The 25,917-nt window shown below is 40.8% G+C and overlaps 1 protein-coding gene across 1 annotated transcript in view; it reads right to left on the bottom strand.

Moving 5' to 3' along the window:
- The window catches only part of PTPN14 (protein tyrosine phosphatase non-receptor type 14), a gene marked incomplete at its 5' end in the record, with an annotated part of 51,424 nt that extends 38,908 nt beyond the window's left edge, over positions 1–12,516 (bottom strand). Inside the window, 2 exons of the mRNA XM_039358033.1 lie at positions 4,110–4,174; positions 12,401–12,516. Of these exons, the coding sequence (XP_039213967.1) occupies positions 4,110–4,174; positions 12,401–12,516 (181 nt within the window). The remainder of the gene's footprint in view (positions 1–4,109; positions 4,175–12,400) is intronic.
- Positions 12,517–25,917: the final 13,401 nt, after the last annotated feature.

Genomic DNA, 25,917 nt, shown 5'->3' with positions numbered 1-25,917 from the left:
CATTCTAATAAGTCAAGATCAATTTGGGAATGGTAGAAGTGTGAAGAAAATATTCAAATATTCTAAAAGTTATGGGAAGAAAATTAAACAGGCCTACAAACTGAGCAAACATAAACTGTGTCACTTCAGTACAAGGGGCAGAAAAGCTCTGCCTTGAACAAAATCCTGAAGGTAAACTCATCTTTCCTGATAAACATTTTAAGCATACCAACAGAAAATCCCACCCCACAAATAAGTAAGACACTTTAAATTTAGCCATACATTTGAAAGCCATCCGACTTCAAATACCTACATATTATCTGTACCTCAAAACAAGCTTTAAAGCAGTGTTTTTCAAAGTTGGCAACTTTAAAATGTATGACTTCAATGCCCATAACTTACCAACCAGAATGCTGGATGGGGAGTTCTGGGAGTTGAAATCATGCATTTTAAAGCTGCCAGGTTTGAAAAACATTGCCCTAAAGTATGAAAATCAGACAAAGGCAGAAGGAAATCAATGCAAAACTAGTCCTCTTAAGCCATGCTTGTTGCAAGGCAAACCAGCAACTGCTATCCCAAGGCATTAACCATTTTACTGGGAAAACAGGAAATTGTTTTATGTCTTCTCATATGATTGGTCCAATTAAGTCAGTAGTTCTATTTTCTACAACCTGGCATGCTCTAGTATAACTAGGAATCCTGGCAGATGTAGTTCTAGTCATCCAAAATATACTAGATTGCAGAATGCTAATTTGCAGATCTCCAGAGCTTTGAAGAAGGTCTTTCTCAGCTGTACTTGGTGAGGTGAAGGACTAGAACAGTGTTTCTCAATCTTGACAATTTTAAGGCATGTGGACTTCAACTCCCAGAATTCCATTGCTGGCTGTGGAATTCTGGGAGTTGAAGTCCACATGCCTTAAAATTGTCAAGGTTGAGAAAAACTGGACTAGAACCTGGCAATTGTTCTCACTTGCTAGGTTATAAAAATTCCTCCTGAGCATAGTGATAATTTATTTCTAAAACTAAATACATCCTACAGCAAAAAAGCACAAAAAATTATAACAGCTTATTAATTGTGAAAAATGACTAGAACTTTCAAGGTGGCGAAAAAAAGAACATGAAAGATTAATTTCTTTTTTTACTTGTTGGCCATTTAGGACAGCTTAGTATTATGTGACCAAAAGTATTGCAACCTATGTTATTTGGAAGGTGTCATATCTATAATTCTGAATACCCCTAGAGCAGGCATGTCAAATTCGCGACATCACATGACATTGCACGACGCATCGGAACTTTTTCTCCATTGCCAGCAATGGGGTGGACGCGGTTTCGCCCTGACGCATCTGGCCCACGGGCCGACAGTTTGATATGCCTGCCCTAGGGTGTCATACCTATAATAATCATCACCAAGAACCATAACTTTAGCTTTAAACATGGTCTCCATGTGCTGTATGTAAAATTAGTGGGTATAATGAATGATACAAATGAAACATTCTTTCTTTCTTTCTTTCTTTCTTTCTTTCTTTCTTTCTTTCTTTCTTTCTTTCTTTCTTCCTTCCTTCCTTCCTTCCTTTTTCTTTTCTTTCTTTTTAGTAATTACTGTGAATGGAATGCCCCACAGGTGTGTATTTATACTTAAAACAAAATGCCTGGCTTCTTGTTCCTGACACTGAAAAATGTAAAACAGTGCAAATGAAAAATGGCACTGTACGTGCCTGTACATAACTACACACCTGTGAGCTGTTCTGTGTACATAACTTTATTCTTTTCACTGCTGGAGAAATGTTGTTTCACACATACTGAAGCAGTACAAGATAAAACAAAACAGAAGTGCAAAATACAATGCAAGCTATATTCAATCCCACTGTGCCCATTCAACAGGCTTGCTAGTAATTAACTAAAATAGTCCTTATAGATATTTAATTTACTACATTGGGCAGTTGTTGCTAAAGAACAAGGCTAGCTAAAGCTACTGCTTAGAGCAGACTGGATTAGATACTTGATTAATTGATTGTCAGCATGTAAAAACAGCATCATTTTAGCTTCAGAAGATACACAGGAGTTTGCTGACAATGAGAGATTTACTTCAAATACTAGATACAACAGAGCGGTTACATCCACTATCTGTTTCAGAATACAGAGACACATTAAAGGCTAATATTCAGGTCTGGGCACCCATCTACTGCATGACAAACAAATCACTTTTTTTAAAAAAAAAAACCAGAATCACAACCATTCTACAAAATATGCTCCATATTCTCCTGATTTTCTCTGGAGATGGACGTAGAGGTTTCAATAAATTATATAAGTATCTTTAAAAAAAATGGTACATGCCTTTCAAAAGAATGTTTTACCCACCCTTACGTTTCATTTCTTAACATCCTCTGTATGGAGAGTTCTACATTTCAAAGAAAGGCTGTTTATTATCATTGGTGTAAATGACTGACTTGAAATTACTGAAAGCTGCTAAAAGGCAGGTAACTTTGTAGGCCTAGGCATGGGAAGTATTTTTGAACTGCTTTTTATTTTGTTTCACTGTAGAAAAACAATGGGCTAAATTTTGATAAAGCACCAACAATATACTGAAATAAAGTCCATATCCATATAGATGTACATTGTAATTTCCATTCAGGTTTTTTTTAATGCAGGTTATATGTACAGTAACTCATTTTCACTCTGTCTTGATCGCTAAATACACATTATTGCTTATAGCAAAGTATACAGCTATGAATTTTTTTCTTTTGAAATTATTTATATGGAAATAGGAATGATTTTGGCAAAGACAAAGCAATACTCAAAGCTAAGAGGATTGCCTTTCCATTTCCAGCCATGCATGATCTTGGAAACACTTGTAGCTTCTACTGCTACAAACAACAACAGAAAATTCCCTATTGCCATAATGATTGCTTGTTAAAAAAAAATGAACATCCATAGACATGCAGGGAGATTTTCAAGTAAGGGAATAATTATAATGGATTAGATTTCAAATTTATTAAATTTGTCCACTCTCTGATTGTCCTTCATTTAAGAAAGAAAATTGTTCCAGTAGTACCTCATGTTAGCTGAGGACGGCAAACTTAACATTCTTGATTTGACACAAATCGGGAAGTTATTATACATGTTAAGAGCGCACGGTGGCATTTCATATGCCTATTACAAAAGCTTTGTAAAATAAGCAGGCTCAGAGTCATCAAGAAAACTGAGTAACTGTGGATTATAATCTGAATCTCCCCAATATTAATCCAGCACCTTAACCACTATATCACATTAATTCTCAGTTTATAATCCAGCTTTCTTCCTGGACCTCAAGTAAGCATTCATAATTCCCCCTTCTCATCCCAGTGGTTATTAACCTCACCCAACAACTTGACACAGATATGGTTGGTCTTCAACAACTTCATCACTGGACTACACGGGCTCCTCCAATGTGAAAACTCAGATTCCTTCATTTGCACCACATTTAAGTTTAATATGATTTCTAAACTCTGTTATGTGTAGCAATAATTTTAATTTGTTACTTTTAAAACTTTTAAAAATGTTTTATATTAGCATAACTTTTTTTCAAAGAGATGAAAGTACCTAAGTAAAGTAAATATCAAGTAATTTTTGGTGGAGGCATTATTAAAACCGTATCACGAAAGTAGGACCATCAGAAGGATAAATGTTTACAGAACCACCCTTGAAATTAAAAGGGATGACTTTGAACTAGAATTCTTATCATTTCCACCCACTTTTGACCCACTTGACTTAAGTATCTCAGAAAAAAACTGTTTGGGGAAGGACTGTCACAGTGATGGCTTCTCTGTGGAGGTGTCTACATTCCAGAATAGCTTTCTTTCAGAAATCTGATCAGACACTCCCCCCCCCCCCATTTTCTAAAATTTATTAAAAAGTGCAGTTATTTGGACAGGCTTGGAGGCATTAGTTAAGCCATCCAATTGAGTAATGGTGAGAATTTTTTTTTAAAAAAAAATCAATTTTTATCGTGGACACTTGATTGTATTTTTAATCCATACATGAGAATTGCCAATTTACCACTGAAGAATCGTTTCTTTTGACTGCAGTGGAATACAAATTCAATAAATAAATTCATGAAGAGGGGATGGTGGGAAGATGGGAAGTTAACTCACCATAGGAAACAAAACATACTGCCGGAGATCATGAGATTCAAAATGAGGGTAGTCTCCAAAGCCAACTGGATGGGAAAAAGAAAGAAAGAGGAATTGAGAAACAAATTGCTTCAGCTTTTACTACATATGAAACTCTTTCCTAAAAGGTTCTTCAATGGTTTAACCTGGAATAAGCATATTTAGTTTGAAATCCTTGACTATGAAGGCACAAAATTGTTTGTCTCACCTAAAAAGTACAGTTATGGGGCTTGTATTCATTTTTTTTCTTGAAGGGGATTTAGATCTTTCAAATGGAGGGAGGACAAAAATTCATACTCAAATTCCTTCCTTTCCCTATTTTATATATTAACAGTGCTGGATTATTTTTCATAAGTAGAACAGAACTGTTTGAAATTCAGTTGTAGTCCCATAATAACAGAAATAATTTCCACTGTATACTTGAGGAAGGATACATGCTTACATTTGAATGTTTCCAATGGTTCCAGAGAAGTTTTGGTGAAAAACGGGTAAAAATAAAGGTTTGACTATGTTAGTGGAAGTCTTCCCATTGACCAATGGATTTCACCCTATATTTCACTTGCATTCAACATAGAATGACATTGTCAGACCCAGCACACTACCACCCTGGCCGCTGCCAACCTGGCCGGCTGCAGCCTCCAGCCTGCGCCGACGGCGAACGCGTCCTAGCGGTTCCGGCGGAACGGCACCCACACCGCCGGCGTGATCCGCGTGCAGCCAGCTGAATGTGCATGTGACGACATCACGTGAAAGCCAAAACGGAATGGGGGTTGCGGGCAGGAGCTATGCAGTGACGCTGGGTCTGACAGGATCTAATATCAGTTAGGGCGTGGGAACCGGACTTGTTTCACGGGGCTTGCTGCTGTGGGACTGACTGACTGAGGATTTGTTTCATGGGGCTTGCTACGGTGGAGGTTAACACAGGGTGGGGTGGATGGGTGGATTATAGGCAGGGTTTCCTTATAAGGCTTGATGAGGGTGTGTGCTATGGGTGTAGCCCGGGACGGCATATAGTGCGCGGGCTTGGAGCCTCCCCCAGGGTAAACTTTGTTTCCTGCAACGTGCAATAAACTTTGTTGGATCCTGGAGCGTGCCTGGTGTATTGTTTGCCTGATTCACTCAAGGACGTTCCTTACAGTAAGTTTACCCTCACTCATCCTTTTGCTTGCTGCTCGACGCCGGTTACCTGCAGTGTTATGGCGGAGGGAACACAAGGGGCAGACCCGGTGGAGACCGCAGAGGCGGCGGAACCCGACGAACAGCTGGAGAGCCCGGATGTCGGCAGCGCAGCAGTCGAGCAGCCAATAGTGCGGCCAAAGGAGAGGGTTCGCATTCCGGAGATGCTGGAACCAAGTTTAAAGCCGCAACGCCCGGGGGGGGGCGAGGCCGACTGGTGGCTAGGTTCGGCGTGGGGAGGACCAGAGGACAATAGGGGGCGGCGGTTAGCGCCGAGTTTCACCGGATGGAGGGAACGTCGGGTGACTGGGGATCTAGAGGAGGAATGGAGCTGCTCCACGGCTCCAGGACAGTATACCTTAGATGTGCTAAGAGAGCAGTTTGGAGAACGTCTCCACCCCGCAACACTCCGTAGTCCTGTTAGGGACAGTCCGTCCTATGCCTCCCGTTTCCGTCTGTCCAGTCCAGGATTGGATTTAAAATCAAGCGACCAGTTTGCGTTCCAGGACCCTGGCCCGGGGCGGGTTGAAGCGGAACGACCCCGTTATAGCCTGGGACCACGCCCGGCGGCAGGACAATCTTTAGGTACTGACAGACAAAGGGCAGGGTCCATGGGGGAGGGGTTTCGCCCTACACCTCACCCGGGGATTGCCCCCTTCGGAGGTCAGGCGCCAGCCCCATGGCCACAGAACATGGTATGGAACCCCCCCCCGATCGCCCTCACATTCGATGGTGACTCAGATCGGCTAGCAGTGTTCCTGAGCCACGTGCTAAACCACTTGGACCGCTATACCACCTTATATTCCTCCAATTGGGCGATGGTGGTGGCGGTCACAGCATGCTTGCAGGGTGAAGCCGCTGCTTGGGCCGCAGATCTATACAGCGACCAGGCCGGAGAGTTGACCGACGTAGGGCTGTTCCTCGAGGCGCTGAGAGCAAGGTTCGACGACCCAACCCGGTTACAAAGAGCTGAGGCCCAAATAGTGGGGTTAAAGCAGAGGGGTAGACCGGTGAAGACCTATATCCGCGAATTCCAAAAGGCAGCTGGGAGGCTGAGGTCGTGGCCGGATCGGTTACTGATTCACCACTTCCAGGCTGGCTTGGATGCGGACATACGTCGCGCCTGTGCGGTGAGAGGAGTTGTGGGACGCCTGGCTGACTGGTTTAAAGCAGCCCAGGAGTTGGAATTTGGACTGAGGGACCGTCCTGACGTACGTGCCGACAGGCCGCCCGCACGTCGTGCTCCGGACCGATCCGGGGAGGGCAGTACACAAGCCATACCGGGTACCACCCGGCCGAAGCCCGTATTCAGGTGCTTCCGCTGTAACCGGCCGGGTCACCGGGCCGCGGAGTGTGGGATAACAGATCTAACCGAACTGACCGGGACGCCAACGGCAATCGGAAGACCGGGCGTTACGCCGAAGAGAACTGCGGAGAAGTCCCGGGTTGCATCCCAGACGGCTCAGACATCGTTCCACCAAACCCCTGGTGATACGACCCCAGTGCTCCACGAATATGAGGAGGAAGGCCAGGTGGAGGATCCTATGGTAAGTGAACCGATAGTCCCGTTTAACATTCCGATAACATTGACTAGCCCGGTCACTGGGGAGACAAAATCATTCCAGGCTTTGGTTGACACTGGCTGCACCAGATGTCTCATTAGCAAGGAGGTGGTGTCCCAGATGCATATCAGGGTGACCCGATTGAAGTCCCCCATTCGCTTCGAGCAGGTGGATGGATCCGTATTAGGAGGGGCCCCGACTACGCTTGTGACTGAACCCGTTAGGATGGAAGTAGCCGCGCATTGGGAGATGTTGAGATTCATAGTAGTTCCATCCATGTCAGAGGCTATTATCCTGGGGTTGGCGTGGTTGGATAAGTGGACACCAACCATATGGTGGGCAGATGGCTCCCGCCATCTACGCCTCACAGCAGGCCCTCAACCACCGGTCCCGGAGCGGTATAATAGCAACATGAAAGGGGAAGGGGCAGATCACATAACGGAGGGGAACCAGAGCGAGTACCCAGCAGTGTACGAGGATCTTGCTATGGTCTTTAGTGAGCGGGAGTGCGACAGCCTGCCTCCCCATAGGCGTACAGATTGCGCGATTGAACTTATCCCTGGGGCGAAACTACCAAAGGCCCGAATGTACCCAATGACGTTTACGGAGTTACAGGAGATGAGGCAGTACGTGGATAAGAACTTAGCCAGAGGATTTATAGTACCAGCACGGTCCCGGATGGCCGCCCCTGTACTGTTCCAGGGAAAGAAGGATGGGGGTTTAAGATTATGTGTCGACTTCCGCGGTCTCAATGCGGTGTGTATAGAACAGGTGTATCCCCTGCCCCTTATAAAAGATCTTCTGACCCACTTGGCTACTGGAACCATCTTCACAAAGCTGGACCTCCGTGAAGCTTACTACAGGGTTCGCATCAGGGAGGGCGATGAGTGGAAAATAACCTTTAACTGTCCGCTAGGCAGTTATCAGTTCAAAGTAATGCCATTCGGGTTACAAGGGGCCCCGGCTGTGTTTATGCAGCTGATCAATGAGGTGCTGCACGACCACTTATACAAGGGTGTCCTCGTGTATCTGGATGACATCTTAATCTACTCACGATCACTAGAAGAACATGTGGAATTGGTGCGCATAGTCCTACGAAAATTGTTAGACGCTCAGTTGTACTGTAAAATATCGAAATGTGAATTCCACAAGGAGCGTATTGACTATCTTGGCTTCAGAGTGTCGGCGGCAGGGATAGAAATGGATCCCAATAAAGTAAAATGCGTATTGGAATGGCAAGCGCCAAAAACCCGTCGTCAGCTACAGCGGTTTCTAGGATTTGCAAACTTTTACCGGCAGTTCATCCCCTCCTTCGCCGACGTGGCCCTGCCGCTGACTCAGCTGTTGCGCACCAAGCGAGTAGCCGGAAAACCTCGCCCAGGACAACCTCTTGTCTGGACTATGGCCTGCCAACAGGCTTTCGAGTCCCTTAAGGGACTATTCGCACGAGAACCCATTCTGATACACCCTGATCCAGGCCGACCATTCGTCGTACAGGCCGACGCCAGCGATGTCGCCATTGGGGCGATATTGTTGCAACGTAATAAAGACGGACTTCTACAACCGTGCGCCTACACGTCCAAAAAGTTCACGGACACGGAACGCCGCTGGGCAGTGTGGGAGAAGGAGGCGTTTGCCGTGAAATGGGCCCTGTCGACATGGCGTCATTTGCTGGAGGGCGCACAGCATCCCTTCGAGGTGTGGACAGACCATCGAAATCTAGCGGTCCTCCAAACCCCAAGAAGATTAGCACCCAAACATGTGCGATGGGCGCAATACTTCCAACGGTTCAACTTCCACCTGAAAGTCGTTCCGGGAGGAAAGAATTTCCTGGCCGACGCGCTATCCCGGCTGCCACAGTACAATAGTAACAGAGAGCAGGTGATTCACGCTATCATACCTCCGTGTGATCCGGGTCCCGGCCTGCCTGAGAAGGGTGCACGGTTAGGAGCTTTCGAGGATGGGCTGAGATCGGCTTTGTTAACAGACCCCTGGATTTTAGCTAACCCTGGGGTCTTGAGTCGTCGTGATGGGTTGGCCTGGTATGGGGATAAGCTATACGTTCCGTTGGCACTAAGAAACCGAGTGTACCACAGATGTCATGACTCGAAAACGGCCGGCCATTTTGGATTCGTAAAGACACTCCATCTAGTGAGACGTCAATTCTGGTGGCCAGGGATGAGGAAGGATGTTGAGGAATATGTCAAACAGTGTCACCTTTGCGCTCAAGCGAAAACGGTACCGAAAAAACCCATGGGCTTACTACAACAGGTATCGGACCCGGACCGGCCATGGCAGGATCTCGGGATGGACTTCATTGTGGACTTGCCAAACGTGAGGGGTTACACGGTGATCTGGACAGTGGTGGATCTTTTTTCTAAGCAGGCCCACTTCATCCCCTGCAAGGGTCTGCCATCTGCAAAACGCCTGACGAAATTGTTTGTACAACATATTTACAGACTACATGGGGCACCCCGTCGAGTTATTTCAGATCGTGGTGTGCAGTTTACAGCCCGCTTCTGGCGAGGTTTCCTAGCCAGTATTGGAACCACACAAGGATTGAGCTCGGCATACCACCCCTGTACCAACGGGGCGGCGGAACGGGCAAATGCAGCCATTGAACGGTACCTGCGCTGTTATGTATCGTATCAACAGCTGGATTGGGTGGACTATGTTCCATTTGCTGAACTGGCATATAATAATGCAGTGCATAACAGTACCGGTCTAACCCCATTTCAGGTTGTTTATGGGTATGATGTGGTCCCCTTACCCGATTGTGTGTCACCAGACCCCCCTCTACACCGATCAGAGGGGTGGTTTGCTCGAGCAGGCCAGGTGTGGCGTAATGTAAGGCAGGCATTAGACCAGGCGACACAGGTGGCTAAGTACCACGCCGACAAGAGACGTCGACAACCGGTCCAATTCCGTGTGGGGGATAAAGTATACTTATCAACCAAATATGTTAAGTTGCAGGTCCCCTGCAAGAAACTGGCACCAAAATATATCGGGCCCTTTCGCATAGCACAAATCATCAATCCGGTAACAGTGAGGCTCGAATTACCAAAGCTTCTAGGAAAAATGCATCCGACATTTCACGTAAGTTTATTGAAGCCGGTGGGGAGGACATCCCATGGACAACCCCCAGGCCCTGTCACCCCAGGACGGTACGAAATAGAGGACATAGTTGACTCGCGACTACGGGGTAATAGACTATACTACCTGGTCGTGTGGAAGGGGTATCCTTTGTCTGAAGCCTCCTGGGTATTGAGTGGGGATGTATCCGCCCCCGAGCTAGTTAAAAGGTATCACAAAAGGGTACAACACGGAGCGCGGCGGGGGCAAGAGGACGGTTGATTGGTGTATCTGGCCAAAAGGTACACGCGGTGACTCATCTATTACCTTTGTTTCAGGGGGAGTTGTGGTGAGGGGAAGCCGAATGTCAGACCCAGCACACTACCACCCTGGCCGCTGCCAACCTGGCCGGCTGCAGCCTCCAGCCTGCGCCGACGGCGAACGCGTCCTAGCGGTTCCGGCGGAACGGCACCCACACCGCCGGCGTGATCCGCGTGCAGCCAGCTGAATGTGCATGTGACGACATCACGTGAAAGCCAAAACGGAATGGGGGTTGCGGGCAGGAGCTATGCATTGACGCTGGGTCTGACAGGATCTAATATCAGTTAGGGCGTGGGAACCGGACTTGTTTCACGGGGCTTGCTGCTGTGGGACTGACTGACTGAGGATTTGTTTCATGGGGCTTGCTACGGTGGAGGTTAACACAGGGTGGGGTGGATGGGTGGATTATAGGCGGGGTTTCCTTATAAGGCTTGATGAGGGTGTGTGCTATGGGTGTAGCCCGGGACGGCATATAGTGCGCGGGCTTGGAGCCTCCCCCAGGGTAAACTTTGTTTCCTGCAACGTGAAATAAACTTTGTTGGATCCTGGAGCGTGCCTGGTGTATTGTTTGCCTGATTCACTCAAGGACGTTCCTTACAGACATTCCTGTCAAAGATTTCCTTTGCTTTTGTAAGTTTCAGAATTGGAGAAAAAGAGTGAAAATACTTCTTAAAGTACTTATTCTTAAAAATATACTTTTACAATATTTTTATGAAAGGTTCTCCATTTATCTCTTTTTAAACAGTTTCATGCTTAAGACAGAGGGGCAAAATGCCCAGGAGCTTTCTTTTTATTTTATTTGAGTAAAGTCTGCCAAAAAGATTTTCAGTACTGGAAATTCCCCTTATGAATTATTCCAAACAAAATATTCCTGTAGACCCATAAGGGAAATTTGACATTATTATTGCATGGTATTTCGTTTTGTTTCACATCATAAATATACATTTTTATAACCAATAAATATAAACTTGTTGAATACACTAAGGTGATATGTATACAAACAACAAAAATGATAGAGTACTAAAGAAAAGCTTTTAGGAATTCTCTGTGTATCAGTCAAGAACAATAGCATAAAATTAAAAATGTGAGTATATGGATTTATGAATGCTCATATCATTCTGATAATAAAGACTTATTTCATTTCAATCCATAATCAAGATTTTACAAATATGATTTGAGAAAGCACATGCCTCATTTAATTGATACATGGAACAATGATTTCATCTGTGATAAAGCTTTAGCTAATTTTAAAGATACAAACATCCTCTCCTATTTTATACTAAACATTCCTTTATGACTACAATGTTTAAAGGCAACAAATTAGTTTAAATTCTGGTTAGTGAGAAGAAGCCAGAAGCAGAAACTGCCTTTTTCTTAATTTATTCCTCTTAAACACATTTTAAACAATCTATAGCTTTCTCAGTTTGATTTCTGGGTAACTTTAATTAGTCTTCCTCTAGTGTGCTAAAAGGGTGAAGGGAGTTTGCAAGCCTGAGCTTTATAAACGTGGTAGGAAACTTGGTATATTTGTAAAATCCATTGCTTAAACACATTTGCAGAAATCCACTGATTACATGCAAAATGTATGAAAAATGGTAGAAGCAGAACAGAAGATTGCATAGCTAAAGAGATACATGACTTGTCTTCTTTTTAACTCACTTTCTAATGCTGCAGTGGAGGAAAAAGACATGAATCATGAATTCAAGCCCCATCCTATTTATTTCTAACCCTGATCCACTAACCTTTTTCTAGTGTAGTTCACTAATAAATTTGGATGAGTATCCAACTTATGGCATTAGTACAAAAATAATTACGTATTTGCATGCTATGTTAGGATATTCTCAAACTATAATACACCTTAATTATGATCTTCATTCTCAGTTTCTTGCAAGAATCCTAAAAACTTCCTCTTCAGTAAAAAGAGAAAATGGTTCATTCAAATGGATGACTCATTTATTTCAGGAATTATTGCCACTTAATGCCACTAATGTTTCCAAAATATACAGTATTAAGCTTTTAAGAATGCAGATCAGTGTCAATGTTTTCCCTAAGGAGTTGCCATCTCCAGTTTAATAGGAATGTATTGCTATAGTTAAATAAATAAATAAGATGGGGAAAGAATGGGCACATGTGCTCCTGTACCTTGAGCTGCCAATGTGGCTTGAACGCCCAGTGCCGCCAACCTTATCCCTTGTTCAAATGAAGATCGCAATCGTCCATCAATAACATCTTTTTTTACTTGAAGATAATACTGGTACCTGTGAACAAGGGACAGAACAGAATGAAACCGAGAGTACCTGAACATATATTTTTTTTCTCAGTGAGTTTTAAGTATTGATAGGGCTGTTCTGTTCTGTATAAGTAAAAGGAATATTGAAGGTGATACTTACGGCTAAACTATGTGGGCATTGCATTTTGTATTAAGTAGGCAAGGATGACTATTTCACCCTGACCCAAAAAATATTTTTAATGGCATATCTACATGGCAATATTGAAAGGGTTTGAACAATACCATCTCCTAATTTTGGAGAACCTGTACCTTAATCTCCTCTTAGTCTTCTCTCTACTGAGGTCACTTTCAGACAGTACCATCAGAAATTAAAAGCAAAACTGGGCATTTTGATACCAGCTAAACTGAGAAGCATCTGGTAAACATCAAAGGATTTTCTTGGGTGAGCAATGTATTATCTACAAAGAGGTTAGGAAGATTGACTTGCTTATGTCTTTGATTATAAGGGAAACAAAAAGAATCTGCCTTTACAATACTGTTTATGCATTTTTACAATTTCTGCTAATATTGTAAGGTGATCCTGTGATCTTCTACGACTGAAATGCTTCTTTGCGTATGCAAAAACCAAAGGAAAGGTCTATAAAAAGTAAACTCTACATGCATAAAGTACACTAATCAATTTCAATTTCTAACCAAAAGTATTACTTTTCATAAATGTCCTTTTCCTATCACCTTCAAACTTAACAATCTTTTGAATTACTTAGAAGAAACTTCATTAAAATTAATGGGATTTATTTTTGAGTTGACATGAATAGCTTTACACCACTCATCAGTAACTCAATTGGAGCAATTAAAATGTTTCACTTTTTAAAGAAAAGTGTTGCCAATTAATCAGGTAACTTTTAAAATAACCCACTTTTTAAAATGGTTGTTGAGGGACTTAGTTTTGCAAGCTTTTGGCTTAGTTGATATAACCCAACATAGAGATTCATAACTTAAGGTTGCCAAAACTTTAGGTGTGACCCCAGAGTCCTGAAAGTTATAATTTTAATATGATAAATGGAGAGAATTATTAGAAACATGAGAGTTAAGTTTTTATTTAGTTTTTTTTACTAGTCATAGTCACTTTCTAGAGTGCTATTACTTGCAAATCATACAAAGGGTCAGTTTTTGAAAAAACATACTCTCCAATTCATTTTTTTGATTCAATTTAGATACTGCCCAAATCCAATTAATTCTGGACAGTTCACAAATAAAAACACAAAAATACAAACCAAACCCAATTTTACTCTGCCAAACATTTTTAATACTGCAGTTTAGATACTATACATTATATTGCATTAGAAAACGATATCATTGAGATACCAGCCAAATTAGCCTGGTTCTGTGTGTGTGTGTGTATTTTGCCACAACAAAAGCACAATCCCACAAACCCCTGCCCTGCATATTTATATGACTAACAAGATAAAACACAAAGATGTATTGCAATGATACTGGAATATTTGACTACATTTTTGAGTGAGTAATTTCTTATTATAAGATGAACATAACTTGGTATCTAGAAATTCGATTGAAAAACAGCTTTGATCTCGTTATAAAATCCAAAATCAGGAATCCTATACAATCTATGAAACAGAGGCAGGCAAGCATCGGCCACTAGACAGCACTAACGCTCCAACAAGCTTTACTTCTCCAGGTTGTAACAGTCGTGGCATTATCATGAAGAAACATTTCAAATCACCACCGTTCACTGAAACAGAAATCCTGGGTGCTTTCACAGAATAAGAATTTCCCAGATATTTTGAAGGCTTTTGAAGAGTATCCAAATGATAGTGCCCCAAAAGAAAATCACTGAGCAGTGTCTACACAAGCCCTTGTGGTTTTGGAATGGAAGAATGAGGCTGGGTTTAAAAATTATGTTAAGTTACAGATTGTTTTACTTTGGTTTATTGAACACCATTTTGTGTACTAGGCAAAACCACTGGATCTGGCTTAAAAACCAAACTGGCTGAATGCATGAATTAGTTGTGAGTTTTCAGGGTCACGGCATCCTGGTTGGAATAAAGAAAAAAAAACGCAAAGCTTTGCAGCTGGCAGGAATTTGAGCCCAAGTCCAGAACTCTATCTTCTCTACTACACAAGTTTCATGGAACTTCCTTGATTTTGTTACTTTTTTGGGGGGGGGGGTAAAATACACATGGTTTTGTTATCAATAATAGGAACACAGATTGCCAATCTCATTTCATGGGAAGTATGCAACAGTGGAAGACAAGTCCAAACAAAGGCATAATTACAAGATGGCTATTTTCCTTCAGCAGAAAACACCAAGAGTTATAAACTTATGCATTATCAGATGCATATCACTGTATTTACAGTCAAATGACAGGATTGTAATAGAGAGGCAGAAGAAGGCAAACCATTTATCTAAGGTAATTTGGTGCCTCAAGGCTGACCAGCCAGGATCAGAACTCCAGTGAGATTTTTTTTTTTCACTCCTACTTGAATGGTCTTTGATTTACAACCAATGTTGGAAGCATTGCCAAGCAATGCAATCTTTACCTGCACTGCACCCAATTTTATGATCTGTTTTGCAACAATCATTAAAGCAAATCATTAAGTGAATCCAGCCTCCCATGCTGGCTTGTCGGAAGCCCCTTGGGAAGGTTACAAATGGTGATTGTGTAACCCTACTACTGTCAAGTCCCAAGAATGACAAGTGGAGTTATTCTGAGCAGTTTCTTTATTGCTGTTTGCTTATGGACAAAAATCTCGCAAGCGATTATCTGCATAACTGTTCAGTAAATATACTCCATGAACTGCTGGAGAGGGGTCTGTCTTTGCTCTCTTCCTGCATATCAGGCATTGCAAAGCTCTACTGTCTCTTTGCGCTCTGGAAAAGAGCCCTTTCCTCCCACAACTACATTCCATCACAAGAACACTGCAACTGTTGCAAATATATGCAAATTGCCAAGCATGTCCCCCCCCAATTATGATTGTGTGACAGCAGGGATGCCCTACAGGTTTTAAATGTGAGGACCGCAATGCCACCCAAACCAGTTGTTAAACGAAGGGTTATAGGTCAAGGCTATCTGGGTTTGTTTTCTCTCAAAATGAGCCTGGCAAGAAATGAATGGATTTGCTACTTACCAGCACAATCCCCATGTAAAGCCAAGCAAAGAAACCATAGAGGCATGTGACAGATTGGTATGAATCTCAACACAAAACTAACCCAGAAGTAAAGCAGAGAGATTTCCTCATGCAAAAGATTATTTGAGACCCAAAAAAAACCCCTCCACTTTACAATTCAAAAAAATATCAATTAAAACACCCACACACATAAACACAATAAAGTTTTCTGAGTTAGAATTCAAGCAGAAACTAATTTTAGGGTTTTCAATTGTCATCATCTTACTGGGCTTTCTTTGTGAGAAAAGCAGATGGACTGATCAGCAGAATTCATTCTAATCTTCTGTTTAAATTGCAAGCAGAACCAAAGAGCTAGAGAAGAGCAGAAAAAGCTTGCTAGGAACCACAATTATATAGTTCTGCCTTTGTCAACTGGGGCACGTTTAAAATGTGTGCACTTCAATTCTCAGAATTCTTAAACCTGCTAAGTTGAGAAACATGATACAGAACACCACTTATTTGGGATCGCCTCCACTGAATTCACTGATGTTACTTCTGAGTTGAAATAGATACCAGCCTTCACCACATTAGCAAGGACTACTGGTAATTAAGCAGTATGGGTAGTCCTTAACTTACAACCATAATGGAATCTGCTCATTATAGATGGTCGTAAAGTGGGTCACCCACAAGGCTGACCCAATTTTACACTTTTAGTGGCAGTCATTAAGCAAATGTCATGGTCGTAAAGCAGCTGCCTTGGTCATTCAGAAAGCACCATGTTCGTTAAGCAAATCACTTGTTTACTATGGGCTGGTTTTGCCAAATACCATAAGTCAATGGGTAATCTGGTGGGAGTATAAGCCTCCCCCATCCATGCAATATCTGGAAGTCAATATCACTCACCTGCCAGGAAGGAAGGAAGGAAGGAAGGAAGGAAGGAAGGAAGGAAGGAAGGAAGGAAGGAAGGAAGGAAGGAAGGAAGGAAGGAAGTCACCTGCATGACCAACCTGATTTTACACTTTTATTGGCAGTCATTAAGAAATGTTATGGTCATAAAGCAAGCTGTCTTGGTCATAATTCCAGAAGATCATTTGTTTTGAGATCCAGTTTGTTTAGCTTCTTATTGGCATTCCATGCCACAGAGGCTGGCTTCACGCAATCCTCTGAACCACATAGTAGCTGACCTTGCTTTTGCCCAGCAACTTGAGCAAGCCTGGTTTATATGGTTACATTTTGGTTCTATCTGTTTTGTGAACCAAGATGATTAGGTTAATTCAGTATATTATGTTTTCTTTAAGCATAGGTAAGCATGTCATGCAAAGCTACCCTCATCAGTATCATCCCTCTTTAAATAGATGGATTTTGCAATGTAAGTTATAATTTTTTGGTTCCGAATAAAAATGTTGACTGCCCAACTGAGTTATTACTCATCTCTTATGGCTTCCTTGCATTGAACTGCCCTTACTCCCAAGAGCTTCATCCTGTTCTCCACTTGCTTTGACTATAAGACCTGCCTTAGAATTCTATGGGGCAGCATATGTTATTGCTATTGCTAATTCACCATGAAGGGTTATTCTAATAGCGAAAAACTGGAGGAACCAATGCTATACAACATAGCAAGGAAAGCATTAAAGAATGCTTTGTAAAGCTTCTTCAAGGCTTAAGGCTTCCATGCTGCCTCTTAAATCTCCAAAACTAAAAAAAAAAAATGCCAAAAAATATCAGGTCAGCCCACTCAAGGGCTGAATTTAAGTTGCTTCTCAAAAGAGTCCTAGTGCCCCCCTTTTTCAGGAGCCCTTAAGACTGGGGCACAAGGGACAGAACATTATTCTGAGGCTATTTGCCCTAAATCTACGTCCTCTAGCTAATAAAATTAGGGTTTGTTTTTTTAAAAAGTATTCATTCCCATTGGTAACAATGTGAATTGTACCTCCTCTGGAATAGATTTAAAAAAAATAAAAATAAAAGAGGCATAAAAGATAACATGTAGAATTTTGAAAAGCGTATAGTTTTGCAGCTAGAAGAAAGATGAGTTTCAATCCAGTCCTTCCTTTTGTCCTCGGATGCTTGAATTAATTAGAGCAAATTACAAGGGAGTCCATGAACAATTTAGAAGCACACAAAGCTTCCTTTTTGAGCTGCTTATAATTTAACCCAAATACCAGAGAAATACTGAGCGTAATACCAGGAATGTCTATTTTTAAATAACATTTCACGCTACAATTACTCTACTACTATTGGTGAGAATTACATTACTAAATATTTCTGGAATGGTTTCATTTCACCCTTACTTTTGTCCTGTTTCTCAAATGCATTGTGAAAGAAACTTCAACTAAAAATGAAATTGGGGGCAAGGTGACAGCATAAAAAACCACAGAGGCTCTCAAGAAATTAATCCCAAGACCCAGTTAAAGGGGGAAAAGGTTTTTCAGGGAGGACCCAGTTGGGATGACATAAGAGAAAAGGAAAAAAAATGTGTAAGCAGCTGGTCCCATCTCATATAAATGAATAACGGGGCAGATTAACAGTTTGTTCCAGACTAAACTTGTACTCAGATTAGGATTCTCTTGTTTTCTTATGCTATTCAAATTATCACCAGTCTGCTTTTCCATTTTATTTATGCCATGTAGCATGATATGCAAAATATTCATATCAATGTACAGACATATATTTAATGTACAAATACTAAAACATCCACTGTACATATGTATTCTGTCTCACTCATAGCATAAAGTATGCTACACATTGTTGTTTTTTAGGACTTTATATTTTATTGCTGCTACTTCAACCATTCATCTCTTCATCTGCTGATTTGTTTGCTTACATTGGTTTTTGCTTTTGCTGTGCTTTATAAAGCTGTTATCTCTCCTCTACTGTAATGATATGTGAGAAAGACCTTGGGAGCTGGGGCAAAGGGATGCTCCCTAAGGAAAGGTCAGACACAGGATAGTCTGCTGCTGGATGGAGGGTGCAGCAAGAGGCTCAGAAAGGACTGTCCCCCGTTTCTCAGGCAGTAAAGGAGATGCCAGGAGATATGCACTTTCAGATTTGCAACATTCTATTACTGTAGCAATAGCAATAGCACTTAAGACTTATATACCACTCCATAGTGCTTTACAGCACTCTCTGAGCAATTTACAAATGTCAGCATATTGCCCCCAACAACTTGGCTCCTTGTTTTACTGACCTCAGAAGGATGGAAGGCTGAGTCAACCTTGAGCCAGTCAGAACTGAACTGCTGGCTGTGGGCAGAGTTAGCCTGCAATACTGCATTCTAACCACCATGGCTCAACTGAGTACACCGCTACAGAATGTAATTATATAATTAAACAGAATTAGTTCATCTGGTCCTGTTTCCCTGTCTGCTCTACCTGGTAAGGCTGGTATCCATGTTGCAAGTCTGGAAATACAAATCTCCTACTATCTCTTTATAGCTTGAGAAATTAGGGAATGTCTCTTCTGAGCTTCTTCCTTCAACTTTTACCCAGCTGGAAGCTATGCTGTCTCTTATCTGACCGTTGCCTAGGCAGCATCTCTTTGGCCTTGTCTCCCAAGGTCTTTCTTACATACCATTACCTATAGTTTGAGATTTTGTAAGGAAAGGTACAGAGTACCTTTCATAGTAAGAACAAATTAATTTCGAAAATGTGAGTGTGTCTATTTATTTGTTAGATTTATAATCTACCTTTAATCAGGAGCTCATGGTGGCATATATATTTCTCCCTCTTAGGTGTCTCTACACCAACCCCGTGATGTAGGTTGGGCTGAGAGAGAGTGGGTTGCCCAAGGCTGAGGGTGGACCTGATTCCAATCCATATCCAACGTTTTCACCACTGTATCACATTAAGTTAATTATTTATTTCAATTTTGAGTCTGCCTGACTGTATGGGCAACTTACAATTTAAAAATAATCAAAAAGAAAACTGATACATCAAAGAAAAGGGAATATAACCAAACCCTAATAGAGAAAGACGAAAAGGATACCAAAAAATCCTGAAGGAGCTCAGCCACTATCCTGGCGCTAAGGCCTGTGAGAACTACTTTTTAAACCAATTTTTTTAAAAAACAAAACAATTTAAGGTGTAAAAAGTATGATCTCCAGGGGGACATCATTCCAGAGGATGGGAACCACCAAGAAAGCACACTTCCTGGGCCCTGCACAGTGAAGTTGCTGAATGGATAGGAATCAGAGTGTGTTCACTCCAGCTAACCTCATCAGATGGGCCCAAACACACAGAGACAGGTGACTCCACAAGTAGTCAGTCCCTGTGCCATGAAGGCTCTATAGGTGATAAGCAGCACCCTGAGTCGCATCCAGAAGCCCAATGAATCATTGCAATTCACAAAACAGGAGGGACATCTATGTGACTTCTGACATGCCCATCACTACCTCTACCTTTACATTCTGGATCAGCTGTAGTTTTTGAGTGTATTTAAGGGCAGCCTCACATTCAGCCTTAAATACAGTACTACAACACTAGTTTTAATCTCAAATATGTTCCTACAATCATACAAAGTATAATCATTCTTCGAGAGTGGTTGGGATGTCACAGAAAGTAACAATATCAGGAACAAATCAGAATCCCAGTGCTCCTGTGTATCTTCCTATCACCCAGGAAAATGAAGCAATCCATGAAAATTCTCTTCATAAAACAGAATCTGATGCTATCTCTTCTCATAATAAGCCACAATAATATGTCAGAGTGTGGGTTTTATTTATGATTCTGGGTTGTTAGGGAAGAAACCACTCATTTTGTTCTGATAGAATTCTATACAAACCAGGTCAGAGGATCTGGTTACTTTAAGGAAATACAAAGTGGAATCCAATTAAAACATCTGGCTTTTAAAAATCTCCCAACATATCCTTGTTACCAAGAAGAATTTGTTCTTCATCTTCAACTGGAAAGGAGTTTTGAAGAATTATGGTTCACTTAACAGAAGCTAAATATCATGCTGATACTTTTAGGCTGGTGACAGGTCAGTTTACGCATAATCAAAATGAGCTGAAGTACTTATTATCCTCCAGCTTGGCAGTAGTAGATTAAGGAGCAGAATCTCTCACATGATTTGAAACTTAGCTCACCATAATACAGTTTAATTGTTCCACCAACAGCAACTGAGTCATCTGAAAATATGCCTCTGCTTGCCCAGAAAGGGGCAACTATTACAGTACAGGGAAAAAGGAGATTGAATTACATATGGAAGCAATGGGAATTAACAGTTTGAAGATTTCTCTAACATTCAGCCAGGTTAATGGTTAAGCTGGATCCCACACATCATGCTAAATGCATCTCAGAGGTTAGGTAGAACAAAATGCAAGACAGTCCAAAAGAACAGATGTCTTTAAAATGGTTTATCTCTATAATAGGTTGATACTATCCATGCTGAGCTTTGGACTCTTATTTAGTAGAAATAAAGAAGCATATTATGCTTCTCTACTTCTAATATGTCCAAAGATTTTCTTTTTAGCAGAGGGAGTCATAGCATTTTTCCTGAGTTTTTTTTTTTTTTTTGTATTTTCAGTAAGAAAGTTTCTGTAAATCAAGGTTTGGCACTATGAGAACAAGGTGTTGAGGGGGTGTAGTTTGTCTTACTCCCTTCATTCCACCCCCCCCCCCACAGCTTTCTCTCCAGTTACAGATAAGTTGTAGAAAGATATTTCATCCTAAGGTGCAAATTATGTTTTTTCACTTTCTCTTAAAAGCAGAAACAATCCTAGTTTGCTAGGTAAGCATGAACAGTGGTACTGATAGTTCAAAGGAAACATCAAACAAGGAAGACCTGGAATCCCCACACATACTTGGAGAAGAAACATGAAAGGGAATTGAAACCTGAAATGCAGAGGTTCATCCTCATCCTGCAAAAAGGCTACACTTTCACATTCTGATTAAGACAACATCACAATATTCTGTGTTGTAGGAAACTGCAGGGATACTTGATCAGCTGTCCTAAGAAGCTTTTTTTTTTAACGAAAAAGAAAGCGGAACAACATTTCCCTCTTGATGATAGTATTAAAATTGTTTCTAAGCATGCTTACTTGATAGAAAATTTCACTGTGTTCATGTTCCAGAGCTTTATATGGATGCCCTTTAGCAAATGTTGGTCAACACTCAAAAGGGGGTTTCATAAAACTGACATCTTTGTGCCAGCAGCCCAGTTTAGGTATGTGTTTATAGCTCATTACAGCACCAACCTGTACAGAAATACCACAGGTCTGGGCAAGTGCATGGAATTCTTTTGTGGCTTGCAGATCAACAGGCTGTTAACTAAATCCCAATTTTCAAGTCACCTGCATTACAGCATTGTTTTCAAATTAGGAAATGGAACATCACATTTATGTTCGGAGTTACGTTGATTGGACTGATAGAAATCAGTTACATAGGGCAAAAGAAGTCTTGTGCAATTAATAATAAATTGATCACCAGATAAAAAGGGTAATTTTTGAAAAGTTTGGGGAAGTCTATGAAAGAGGAATGAGATATAAGGAAACTATAGCATACTTTTTAATATTTAGCCTTCTTTGCAATTTAAACGTAGGATGATTGCTTCTAGAACTCTTGGGATCTACTCTAATTCCTTGGCAAAGATCAAGGGTATAAATAGAGTACACAATTCCATTAAGACGGTAAGTCGATACATAGATGTTACAACTTAAACAATGAGGCTTCCACTTTTATAGAACTCAGATAATATGGAATTATCTGTCATGGAATGAAACTGAGATTTCACATAAATGGCAAAGCACTGGAAGTCTGGGGAAATTGATATATAAACCTGAAATACAAATAATTTGATTCAATCTAACAAGCTATTTGTCAAATATTGTCCAACAGTGAGGATTGAGATTTGCTTGCAATGAGGTTGCAAATAAGATATACGGCCGGACAAAACATATTACTGTGATGATTTACTTTTTTTTTGCTTTAAGTATTAATCTTTTCCAATACAACTTGCTTATGACTGTCATTCCTTCTTGTTTAGTATATAGTTCTGTATAGTTATATAGTTAAAAGGTAAAGTTAAAACAACTTTTTCTTTTCCATTGTAAATCCAACAAATTGGAGAGTTTCAATAAGCAGCCAGCAGAAGAAAATCTTTCTTGCTTTTCCCCATTAAAACTTTTTCTGATCATTTCCAGTTATTCACATTTAATGCAGAAGGGAGGTAAATACTATGCCACAAAAGCAGGAATGTCTTGTCTGTCTTTCTGTCTGTTAGAAACTATGAACATTTCATAAATCTCCTTAAGCTGTAATTTTCAGAGTTTGTTAGTTTACAATTCATTTTATTCTCTAAACATCTGAAGTTAAACAGAAAATTTACCTTTTATTTAATTTACAACAGGAAAATAAAACCTTAATGTTAAATTCTGAGTGCATTTTGGAGCAGCCTATGAGAGCAAATCTTAAAAAGAGCAAAACATAAAAACTTATGTTTACCTTTGAGCAGGTTCAGGCTTAAACTAACATACAAACATATGCATACACTGTAATCAATCAATAATATAAAGCAGCCACCCAAAGGAGTTCATTCAGATGATAAGCATTTAATTTCATTTAGGAGGTTTCTGAAACCAAATGGTAAGAACTATTGATTAAGTCATAAAGAGACTGCACTGATTTAATTACTTGCATGTATGTATTTATACTCATTTGACTGCTCTTTACTTGCCAGAATGTGGTAAATGAACTAAAGACAAGCCAAATTACATCCATTCAGTCCAAAACTTCTACTTTAAAGTTAGCCAAACAGAAAATGGAAAACAGAAGAAATAGAATTGGAAATGTCCTTTTGGCAACATATAGTAGAGGCCAGAATAAATAAGCAACTAAAAGTGTAGTCTGTGATTATTAGACTGCTGGGTTAGGACAGGGAGATACAAGTTCAAATCTATACTTTGCCATGGAGCTCACTGGGTGATCCTGGGATTGTCAATGTCTCTCAGAATCTACTAATCTATTTTACAAGTATGTAGTTGTGACAGCAAAGTGAAAGATGGAGTATTATGCAAATCTTGAAGAAGAATATATATGTCATGAATGAAGAGATAAAATCTTAGAATAGAAAAAAAATCTTCCAAACCCTGGTCTTCTCACTCGCTACTGCATCTTTATGCAGGCCATCTAAATGGAAAGCACTGCAATTTAGATGACAAACTCTTGGCAATTTCTGTAAACCCTTTTGGGGATCTAAATTGAGTCCTTGGTCTACCTAAATAGGTCACTGAATTGTTCATGGATGGAATATGCTTAAAGGATCTCCTGCTTGACCTGAATCTTGCTTGAGCAACACAGATTTTGGAAAAATTGGTGTATACCTATAGTCTTAATACCCTTTAGTCCTTCATACCTATTATCTTCCCACCATATCCATTGTGATTTCTGGCTACACCACCATATCCATAGCTTCTGGCTACTTCCATAGATTTTCTGCCTATGAAACTTTAGTGTCCAAGAGTCACCATTTCAACCATTTCTATATATCTTACTCCAACTCCACTCCCACCCCCAATCCCAGATTCCCACTTAACTTCCTTCATCTGCCAAGTAAGGATATTGGCCAAATCCAAAGGCTTTTTTCTCCAAAACCACAAAGTTTTTCTGTCAAACATCATTTGTCTTCTTCTGCTTCTTCTATGTGACATTTTCACATGAAACCAAAGAATATGCAATTGTTGATCAGGACTTTGAACTCAATGCCTGCACCCTTCTCATTTTCTGAACCTATAGGGTCCCCCTCCCACTTTAGTATGCTTTGAAATTCAGGGAGTTTAGGTTACACATCTGATATATAGGAATAATATAAATCAAATCCCACAAAGGTATGAATGGTATATGCAATTGTAAAATGCATTATAAATACAGTGAATATAATGAAGTTAGGCTGTCTTATGTATCTAGTGACTTGAATGATTCACAAGAAATCAAAACTCCAAGATAAACATATATTAAATATTATACATTTTCTATAGACACATATGGTGCAGAAAAAGAATCCCCTGCCTTTTGCAGGAGATGTACAACTGAAAGGTTTCCAATATCCTGCCTATATCTCTGCAACATTCATTACAAAGACATTTTCCTCCAAATTTGACAACCTAATAAAGAATTAATGGCATTTTAAAGTTTCTGGCATAAATAACTCTTTTTTCAATAATCAACAATGAGAACAAGCTCTCCATTCACTGGAAAAAGTCAGCAGGGAGAAAAAGTTACAATCCTCGGCAATTTATTTTATGAACATAGAATTGTGGCCTTGAAGGCGTTGTCACTCTGAAGGTCACGAGATAAAACTCTAACTCTGTAAAAGAATTCAAAATAATGAAAAGAACCTAAAAGCATAGAATTAATTCCAACACATTAACAGCACTCTCTGAAATACCACCCACTACAAATAAACCACCTGCTCTATACAGACTTCCGTCCCACCCGCATGTGAAAAAATCTTTCAAACATCCCCTTGACACTGTATTATATATAGTCCCTTTCTAAAAGTAAAGCAGCCATGCCATTTATATTTCAACATTGCTCCAAGGCTACCTTAACATCTGAGTGGCACTTCCAGTATTTGAAGGAGTTTTCTGCACATGTGCTGGACCGAAATCTCTTCAATCTATAGAAAAAGCTGATTGAAGTTGGAAGATATCATGAAGCACCTTTCTGTGGCACGTCATGATGTCTTTTTATCCCAGTAAGGTGCACATCCCCTTCATGCTATAAGTACCTCACCAAAGTGAAAAGGCAGCCACTCATAAGTCTACTGCAAGATAGGAGACTGCCACATCTCAGCCTGATCAAGTTTCCCATATTCTATGGTGCCGTTCTCATTTTTGGGACTCCCAAATGACATCTTCTTCCTTCACTTTCAACCTTGGCTGCAAGATTTGACTGGTGATAGTTTTGTCATGTTGCAGCAAATATTTATACTGAGCAAACTTCTAGGAACCAGACAGAGGAGACTGCCATGGATATTTCACATCTAGACCCTCTCATCTATAAGTGTTCTGAATTCTAATATTTATCCCCTGATCACAGTTCAGAACACAGACATCTGGACTATTCCAGACCTTCTATATTATTCTTATACTATATTACAGCTTAGGGATCCCCATAGGCTTCTCATTTGAATCAGAGCCCAGTTTAAAATAGTGATGCTTGTGTTTAGAGCCCTCTGGTCACAACCTTGCTGGTATATGCCAGTTCTTATTTCTCCCTACAATCTTACTTGCTCTTACATTCTTTTGAGTAGGACTCCATGATATATTATCCAGGATTTAAAAGACTCTGGATTCAGCTATGCCCCC

The sequence above is a fragment of the Crotalus tigris genome, unplaced genomic scaffold (assembly GCF_016545835.1).
Source record: "Crotalus tigris isolate CLP2741 ecotype Arizona unplaced genomic scaffold, ASM1654583v1 scf7180000018974.730210, whole genome shotgun sequence".
Taxonomy (NCBI): domain Eukaryota; kingdom Metazoa; phylum Chordata; class Lepidosauria; order Squamata; family Viperidae; genus Crotalus; species Crotalus tigris.
The sequence above is the reverse complement of the archived record's forward strand: the minus strand, read 5'-3'. Positions and strand labels throughout refer to the sequence as shown.